The sequence below is a fragment of the Parambassis ranga genome, chromosome 2, assembly GCF_900634625.1.
Source record: "Parambassis ranga chromosome 2, fParRan2.1, whole genome shotgun sequence".
NCBI lineage: Eukaryota > Metazoa > Chordata > Actinopteri > Ambassidae > Parambassis > Parambassis ranga.
In genome coordinates, this window is record NC_041023.1 from 20,820,162 (window position 1) to 20,829,503 (window position 9,342).

Here is a 9,342-nt window from a genome sequence, read left to right on the forward strand (position 1 = left end):
AACTGCTGAGAAAACAAAAAAAAAGTGTTTCATTTGAAAAATCAGTTGATATGATAATGTGTGGGTGCCCCTCCTTTTCCTTCATTTGAAGACAAATGTCTGTCATGGCAAAAGGCACGTTTAATCAAGTTGAATGTGAATAAATTTTTCCAGTGTTGCCAAAAGCCAACTCCCACACTCTGAAAATCGAGGGGGATTTTCAGTCAGTGGAGAAAATCTAATTAGTGACAGTTAGCTGTAATATCCATCTGGCTCGTCCCACTGAGGCTCTAGACTCGAGGTTTGGCTCTAAGTGTGTGTGATTGCACTAGAATCAAGTACTTTGTTTGATTGTGGTCAGTTTAGTAAATAATGTTGTTTAACCATGACTCTCCACTGCACTCGTCTCCTAGCTTTACTTTGTCATCATGTTTACTGTAGGTATAGCTTTGTGTGTGTGTGTGTGTGTGTGCAGAAATTTGTAAATGAACTGTTGTTCTGCAGTGTTGTATGTTAAGATTTTATGTGTGTTTATGTGATCTTGCATTTAAATTCAAATTTATCTTAATTGCACATCACAAATTGCAGTTGCACAACTTGTTTTTGTATGGTATTTTGCTAGCTGGTGACCAAATTTGGCACTTTAGTGCGTATGAGGTGAGAGCAGTTACACAGTTAAGCGATGAGCTACACATTACACATGATAATATAAAATATTGACTTGTGTGTAGCTTTAAATATAAAATTATATGACATAATATGAGTCCAGCAGCCCTCCAAATGTTTGAAAAGCACCTCACATCTATTTCATATTGCAACTACTCACACATGAAAACTGCATAACAGCTGATAGATGTGTTTTTTTTCTATTTTCTCACATAAATTGAACAATTTCCTGCTCAATTTATGTGTGAGTGAATTTCATGTCTCTTCAGACCTGTTTTTTTTTTTTGCTCTAAAACTGCCATTTTGTGGCTCCCGTTTCACTAAAACATAGAAAAATATGCCTTGCTATCAGGAATCAGCTCCCAGTGGAACGCACGGTCCCAGGAGCTCGCCTTCATGTTATCAGCAGTGAACCAGCGTAACCCCGGACTGTGCTGTAGATAAAGCTCACTGTGCTCTCTGACGGAGAAGGACAGAGGGGACGAAATGAAGGACAGGCTGCAGGGATATGCAGGAAAGCGATTAGGGTTAACAGGATTACTGTAACTGCGTTCGGATGGCTACAGCTCTTTAAAACGCGTCTGAGAATGGGGAATTTCCTGTCTGGGAGTATTTTGGGAACTCCCACATTCGGTAGCAGCCAAGCGCAGGGTCCCTTTTTCAGAGAGAGAGAGAGAGAGAGGAGAGACTTATTTAGCCTTCTTTTGTCCATTTAAAGGTTTTTTTTTTTGTACACGTCTAAGCAGCGCATGTTCCTCTTTTAGCCATTTTGTCGTACATCATAAACAATCCTCAGAGATTCCCACAGTCTAAGGGCAGAGCTAAACAAAGCTTGCTGTGTGTGTTGTCCTGTTTGTGTGTGTGCATGTCTTTCAGTGAACGAGAAGTTACTCTGTGTGTTGGTGGTCAAGCAGATCCAACGTATTGATTATTAATGAGAAACGTATTAATCATAACTGTAATAATTCTGTCTGCATATTGACCTGAATATAAATCAGAAATAAGTTCATCAATCAACAGCACAGCTGGATTTAACATCTACTATTAGTAATATATGCTGTGCTGGGATGTTTATACATCACATTTGTTTTTACAGATTGGAGAGCGAGCAGAATTTCTGAACAAGTCTGCACAAAAAAGGTAAAAATCTTCTTCTTTTGTGTCCATTCATAAAGCTTTTTCACGAAAATGGTTGATAGAGCTCGAGCTTGAATTCCCTCTTGTCTGTCAACAGCAGCACAGTGAAGATGTCTGCTTCTCCTGTGGTGTCCAAGATAGACACCCGGCTGGAGCAGTACACCTCAGCTGCTCAGGTAGAAGTAGTATGATGTTTCTCAGTTGACTCAGCAGTGCGGCTTGAAGTCTGAAACAGTCATCCCTGCCATTACACCAATTTAAACTCCGCCCCTTTATGTCTCAGCAGAGAGAGAACAAGGAGTCTCGATCTCCTCGCTCCGGAGCGGTGGACCTGCCTATGGTCACTGACAGCATACGGAATATCAAGAGCATGTGGGAGAAAGGCAACGTGTTCGGCTCGCCTGGAAGTGGTGGCAGCACATTCAAGGTAACAAGTGGATGACACAGAGAGAGGCGAAGAGGAAAGAGACCAGTTCACTCTCTGGCTTCCTGCTCTGTTCTGTTGCCTGTGCTTTCCTGACCTTTGACCCTGTTCCAAACAGGAAGCAGCTGTGATGAAGACAGGCGTGGCAGGTCGCATCAACGACTGGCTGAATAAAACCCCGGAGAGCGGCAAGATATCAGGAGGAGGAAGGCCAGCGGTAGGTTGTTGCCGTAGCAACCCAAGAACGTGTACTGTAAGAGCTGGGAGGTGTATGGGTTACACATGAAACATGTGGAGAGACTGCGATGCCAAATTTAGTTCACATGAAAGATTCTCTTTTTATTGGGGGTTTGAAGTGGGTGGGGCTTAGTTGGAACAGAGTGATGTCATGTGCTTCAATGCACCAATCAGGTTTTAGTAACATTTGAATTAATTATTCTGTCAACTCAGTCATAAAAGTTTTGTGTTTTTAATTTCTTTTAATAACTGAAATCACTTTTATGGTATTTGTAGTGCTTACAATGACACTAAACTGCATTCACTCCACACTGATCAACCTCATAATGTTTTACATAACACAGTCATGGATCATTTTCAAAAGATGCAGTGGAGCAGGACACTTTAACGTGCCGTTTTCTGGCACCACCTGGTGGCCACAAGTAAAACTGAACCATAATCTGCAGTCTTGCTCTTACAGCTGCTGTTATAACATCCAGATACAGTACTCGTGGATATTTGGTATACAGTGTCACTCAAGCATTTTATCTTGAGCTTGTTGTAATCTCTGCCGGCAGACTGAGAACAACTTCCTGTTCGTAGCTACATGCATATATTTTACCCAAATATTTATGCTACAGCTCTGCATGCTGCAGATTATGGCTCGTGCTAAAAAAACAGGCAGCACGGAGCAGAAGGAGGATAATAAAGGAGGCTGTCGGTACAGATATATAGCTGCATGTGCTGTATGGAAACATTCTGTACTCCGCACTGTGATGGAGTGTTGTGAAAGTGGAATGTTGTCACATTGAGAGTGCTATTTTTCACTTCCTCTCCAGACAAACGCTCTTTACTCTGCGGCGTCTGTCAGTCTTTGCTCTCCTCCTTCTACACCTCTGCCTCACTATGATGACTGATTTCAAACAGACCTTTAAATGCTGAGTGTTGTTTCTTTGTTCCCTGACAGGACCTGAAGCCCGTCGATGTCACCAACAAGAGGAGTCTATGGGAAAACAAAGGCGCCTCTCCGACCAAGGTAGCTTTTATTAATGAACCTTAAATAAAACAATACACATTCTGGAGAAAGCTGTAACTGTCCCAAACTGGTTTGTTGGTTTTTCCTTGTCGATCTCAATCGACGGAGCAGGAACATGAGGATAATCTCACGATATTTTAACCCTGCTGTGGGAGTAACAATCACTTGTGTTTGTTTTTCTTTCAAAGAACTCTCATAGCTAGTTGACCTCACCGTTAAATCTGGAATAAGCCTGGAGAGGTAAAAAAAAAAAAAAATGGCCGCTCTACATTTCTTATCACAAATGACCTCACTCTCTGCTGTCACACTATTTTTTGCGCTGTCATTGGCACAGCTGCACTCTGTTCCGCTGTGGTTGGACATTAGTGTTTATTTTAGTAGCTGTCCACAATTATCACGCAAGAATTTGATATGATATTTTTAACATTTATCGAAGCTCTTTGACAACCTCCATTTTGCAGGATTTAATAGTGCAAATAATAAGTAAAAAAAAATTCAGAGCATGTGGCTGTAAACTTTTCTAAGTGCTACAACAAAGTCAGCTTAAAGAACACTTTTTGCCGTTGACTCCATTAACACCCACAACTTGTTAAAGCTGCCTCAACAAAATCCTGAGGATTACAGTTCAGTATAAATTCAAAAAAAAAAAAAACATTTAACAGTGTGCCTGTTGTCCAACCGCAGGCTTCTTACAAATGGCTATATCACATCACTGCTCCTCCTTCTGACAACCACAAATCACTGCTCTCATTCCAACTTCACTTAACTTTTTTACGGCCCTAATGGAGAGACTGTTTACAGCATTCTTCACGGGGAAGTCGCCTTGCTGGGCCGTAGCAGCTGCAGTTTGACGCATGCTGAATCACTGTTATCACCTAACATTTCCAAACGTGTCCACCTACACCTGAGTAACTGGCCTTATCTTGTTCCTGTATAGAAAGTAAAACTCTATTTGTGCAGCTGCAGAGTTTGTATAAGGGTGTCTCACAGTCCTGCTTAATTTAGCCAGCAGCTGCAGTGCATGCCGGAGACTGTGGTCCACCAGTGAGTAAGTAGGGTTGGAGGGCACCCGGCCCAAGTGGTCTCTGCACTGACGTAAAAAAACTGGCTCTGGACAGGAAAAGGAAGCGGTTAGCGACCTTGTCATTAGCTAAACGTGCTATGCTGTGATGTCAGTGCAGACAGCATGAGCAGGAGGGAGATCTGGATGAGTTCTATAGGAGTCTGTGTGTTTGACCTGATCTGTTGCAGGCATGTTTCTATGCAGCCTTATTATTACTGCTGTTTTTTTATGTCTTCCAGGTGGCAGGCAGAGGGGAGACCAAATCAGTCGCCAATGGTGAGTTTTTTACTCAGCTTGTAACTGAAATTATGTACAAGGGAAAAATGTGTAGTAGTCATGTGGGCATGACAGGGCAGGGGAATTTTTATAGGCTGTAAATAAAGCTGGGCTTCACCCGTCACCTGAGTCCACCTAACCTAGTCCAAATATGGGAAAAGTGGTGGAGCAACAGTGGAGCTGGGGTTTGTGGGCAGAGAGTGTCACTCAAAGTGTTATAAACAAAGATCTTTTTATATTTAAAAACCAGGGATGTGTATTATGTTGTAAAGATGGAGGTTTCACCATTGAGTTCTATGGAGAAGGACATTTTTGGAGCCAGCCTCAGGTGTCTAATAAAGATCAGAGATGGTCTTACTGTCTGCAAGCAGGGGGGTCTTCAGGGTCTGCTTTTCACTAGTGAATGTTTCAGGTTATGTTTTGACAAATATCGGTGAACTTTGGCCCAAAGGTCAACTTTTACAGTGAGGACTGACCTTCTCATTAAGCGTGTCATCTTGTCCGTGGCACTTTGATTTACAAGGCACCATGTGTCCCAAAACCAATAACTGTCCCTGTCACTCCCTCCCTCCCTCGCTCCCTCCCTCGCAGTCCTTTCTGCTTTTGCTGTTTGTCCTTTTGTTTGGCTCGGCTGTGTTTTAGGATGCCACTTAAACATTGCTTACTATTTTAAAATCAGCTCTGAGTGCAGCCTCCTCCTCCTCTGCCTCCTTTGTTCAAACGAGGGGTTTTGGCCTTGAGGGATTCCGTGCATGTCAGCTTAATATGTTGCTTGCTCAGTTCACAGGATCACACACACACCAATTTCACCTCTATAAACACACTCAGCGGCTATCTCGACGCCACTTAAACCTTTCAGTGTTTCCACTCATGTACACATCCACTTGTGCTGCTCGGAGCCGAGGAGCGTTACAGCGGCGCTCCTGCCAGGCCAGGTTGTCACATTAATAGTTGGTATGTTGGAGATTAGCACAGCAGCGCGGCCTGACTCAGACGATGACAGAGGATTTGTGTCGATTTCTGGCTAGGAGTTGGCTACAGCATCTTATAGATATTTGACACTGTAGTGGACCACGTACAAGTTAGCAGCCACACACGCTCCACATGCTTGGCTCTGACAGAGAGCTTTCAAAATAACATCCACCATTTTGGAAATAGTGTATATTTAACTCTCTATTTAACTGTCTGTGTTGACTGTGTCCTCTGAAGGATCCTATGTGTAGACGCTGCTGTTGAGATGGGCCTATTTTTTGCCGAGTTTATAATGATTCTTCAGTCTGTAGTGATCTTATTGATAGATTTTGACCTTATTGATAAAGGCACTGAGTAACATGGTGGTGTATGTGTCAAGCTATTGAGTCCAAGGTTGGCTAGAACCCATTAGTCTCAGAGTTATGAGAAAAAAATCCCAATTTAGTCTCAGATTTCTGACCTTTCCCAGGATTTTCAGATTAATGGACCACTTTACAGTGGCCTTCCCTTCTTAATACCCAAAGCAGAGGAGAAACTGAATTGTAGTTTAGTGTTTATCTCAGACTGTCTTTGCTTTGTTGTGAAAGCCTCAAGTAGCTTTTGAGCTGCTTGTTGACTGCAGTTAACTGCATGACTTCTTACTGAGGTGTTTTTTTTTTAAACCACCAATTGACAAATGTTGTGTGTCTCTCTAGGAATGGGACACTAATGTCTCTAAGGAGCCACTAAAGCTGGGGACCAAGACAATCCAAGACTCTTCCTTTGACTTTTTCTATATAAGAACCAAATAGTGACCCAAGAGGGACCCCCCCCCCCCCCCAAGGACGTGGAGGGACAGGGAGACGCTGTCCAAGCACTGCATGGAAACAGATTTTTGTATGGTTGCCACGTATAGTGCCTTTGCACAATGATATTTTTGTTGCTTTCTAAAAAAAAGAAAAGAAAACAGAAAGAAAATGCTGTGAAATTTGGTTATTACTAATTTTCTTTAAAAAAATCCTGCCAGGAAGACAAAACTAATTAAATTTAGATTTATGGTTTGTACTTTGTGCCGAGCTGATGATGATGATGAGTTTTCACATTCCATAAGAGATGAAGAGGTGAAACCAGTTCTCTCCCTCACACAGATTATTTTCCATCTCGACTTTTATTATTATTATTATTATTATGATTTTTTTAATTTATATTTAAAGCAAAAGCTTCACACATTGCTATTTTATTCAACGTTCACCTGTTCAGGATAGAAATGTAAGCACTTCTAGAGTTTAGATTTCACCTTTTATTATGTCTTACCAATAGTGCAGCAATGGTCTGGGTAATATATGTTAGCACATGTGATGTTTTGAATATCATACTGTATCATATATAACATCTCTATACTCATAACAAAAAGGTATTTTTTGCTTCTTTTGTATCCAAAAACTATTCACCAACAGGCAGTACAATTTGAAGGTGATAGGAGTGTTGAATATTCAGAAGGCCATTATTATCCTTTATGTCATTTTATTTATGTTTAATGTGTTTTCTTTTTTCGAGCTGTTCTCTCTAGCTTATGTACCTGTTCGATCACTTTAAAACCTTCAGACATTCCTTCTTAAAAGCAGGTGCATGTGTCGCCTTCGCTGCTTTAAAAGCTGTACGTTTATAATGTAGGATATAGGCAAAACAACCGTCTTTATAACTTCTTTTTTTTGCCTCTATGCACACTCTTACGCTCAGCAATGCTTTTCCTATTGAGGGCATACGTAAGTAAAATCAGGGTGCCTAAGCATATAAGTACAAGGATATTTACCACTATGTAAAACTTCTGGCCTTATGATTGCAATGACATTTACGACAGCTGAGGTACAGTACTTAAAAGCCTCACAGCAGCTCAGTATGATTTTGAAACAGGTGATTTTCATTTTTTTTATACTGACATGTTCTTAAGTAGCACATTCCCTTTGTTTTTTTAAGCAGCACAAGCTTTGATAAGAACATGATCGCTTTGTCAGGGCATTAAATTGATTAAAGTTACTGCTCAAGAGTCCGACAATCACATTCCATGGCTCCTGAAAAGAGCAGGGGAGCTCGACCAAAAACTATTTCCAAGTGTGATTTAATGTGACATCTATGTTCGTTTTTTTTAAATACAGCTTTCTCATAATGCTGTATTAGTTTTTTTTACAAGCTTGTGTCCATTTTATGTTTTTTTTTTACAACTCTTTTATTTCCATGTTTAACCAGACACTTTGTGTAGCACTAAGCCTATGCAACAAACACTATCTGTAGTCTCTCCACCAATGTCATCATACCAGTGGGCAGTTTCCAAGTGGATGAATGTTTTGAACATTGTACCCTTGACTCAACAACAGCAATAAAGACATTGAGGTATTCTACTATGCTGAGTTTTCCTTTATTTCTCAACTGCAATCGTATGGGCCATACAGTGTATATAGAATAGAATAGAATACTAGGTCTGGATATTAACCACATAGGTGACAGAAATGTCTCTGGTTGCTGTATTTCAATTTTTTTGATCAAGATTATAGATACAGACAATCAAATTCTACTGATGATGAAAAAAATCCCATGAAATTAAGAATAAGATTACTGGTTCAGACAATTCAGTGATGATATATATATATATATATATATATATACGTGCAGGTAGAATTAATTTTGGCCCAAATGGTGCGCCGTATTTAGCTGATACTTACCGGTACCTGCGTAGCTGCTGAGCGTTCGGTAAATTTACGACCTCCAACTCATGCTGATCTTATTAAACAAACTAGCACGTCAGGTTGGAATTTTTGTTTTGTTTTGTTTTTTTTAAAGAAACTCATACCTGTCAACATGTATTGCCAAAAAATCCTTCTTATAGAAGCGAATGTGTAATCAGCAATGCAGGAGACACTAGCCATCATAGAAAAACTGAAAATCGGAATTAGCAATATCTTGCTAATGCTAAAGTGGGCCTGTACTTTTTCAGGTGAAGTAACACACCACTTCGCCTGCTTCCAGCTCTTAGCAGGTACACTGTTAGCGAAGCTAATGTCATGCTGTAAACGAACTACAGCACGGTTTATCGCTCTGTACTACAAACGCATTAAAGAAGTATCCCATATTTGTTAGCCTCTTTAGTCGCTTGTGTTACCCAAAAACCCGGAAGTGCTAATATGCCAACGCATTTCTAGGGTTTAGGAGTTCCTGCTGCACAACATGGACTGCTGTCACTTCAGACAGGTGAGCTGTCACACAGGCACAGTTTGTCAGCCAATAATTTAAATCAGTTTAGTCATTATGGCTGCCACCCTTACACTACGTCCTGCACTCAGATCACAAATGTTTATCTTTATTAATTGCTAAAGACTGTGTTGTCTTATTATAGAATATGATGGCAATGGGTGTGTATAAATCTTTTTCTTCTTCTCGCTGCAGCACATCCAAAGATCTATCCTGAGAAACAACAACTCTGATCATCCACCAGCTGCCGGAGCTGTATTTCCAATTTCACCCCGTACTTGAACGCAGCACATCTCCCCAGGTATAACTCATCTTTGTATCACCAACAATAGAACTGACCATCCTAAC

At 40.8% G+C, this 9,342-nt stretch overlaps 1 protein-coding gene across 9 annotated transcripts in view; it reads left to right on the forward strand.

Moving 5' to 3' along the window:
- The window catches only part of cald1a (caldesmon 1a), a 48,197-nt gene extending 40,050 nt beyond the window's left edge, over positions 1 to 8,147 (forward strand). For 5 of the 9 annotated variants that reach the window (XM_028395401.1, XM_028395456.1, XM_028395464.1 and 2 more), the window contains 7 exons: positions 1,742 to 1,785; positions 1,880 to 1,958; positions 2,066 to 2,209; positions 2,325 to 2,423; positions 3,390 to 3,458; positions 4,761 to 4,797; positions 6,465 to 8,147. In XM_028395401.1, the coding sequence (XP_028251202.1) occupies positions 1,742 to 1,785; positions 1,880 to 1,958; positions 2,066 to 2,209; positions 2,325 to 2,423; positions 3,390 to 3,458; positions 4,761 to 4,797; positions 6,465 to 6,478 (486 nt within the window). In that variant the 3' untranslated portion in view covers positions 6,479 to 8,147. Of the gene's footprint in view, positions 1 to 1,741; positions 1,786 to 1,879; positions 1,959 to 2,065; positions 2,210 to 2,324; positions 2,424 to 3,389; positions 3,459 to 3,646; positions 3,699 to 4,760; positions 4,798 to 6,464 lie in introns of all 9 variants that reach the window. The other 4 variants (XR_003669456.1, XM_028395437.1, XM_028395427.1 and 1 more) reach the window with 4 other exon arrangements.
- Positions 8,148 to 9,342: the final 1,195 nt, after the last annotated feature.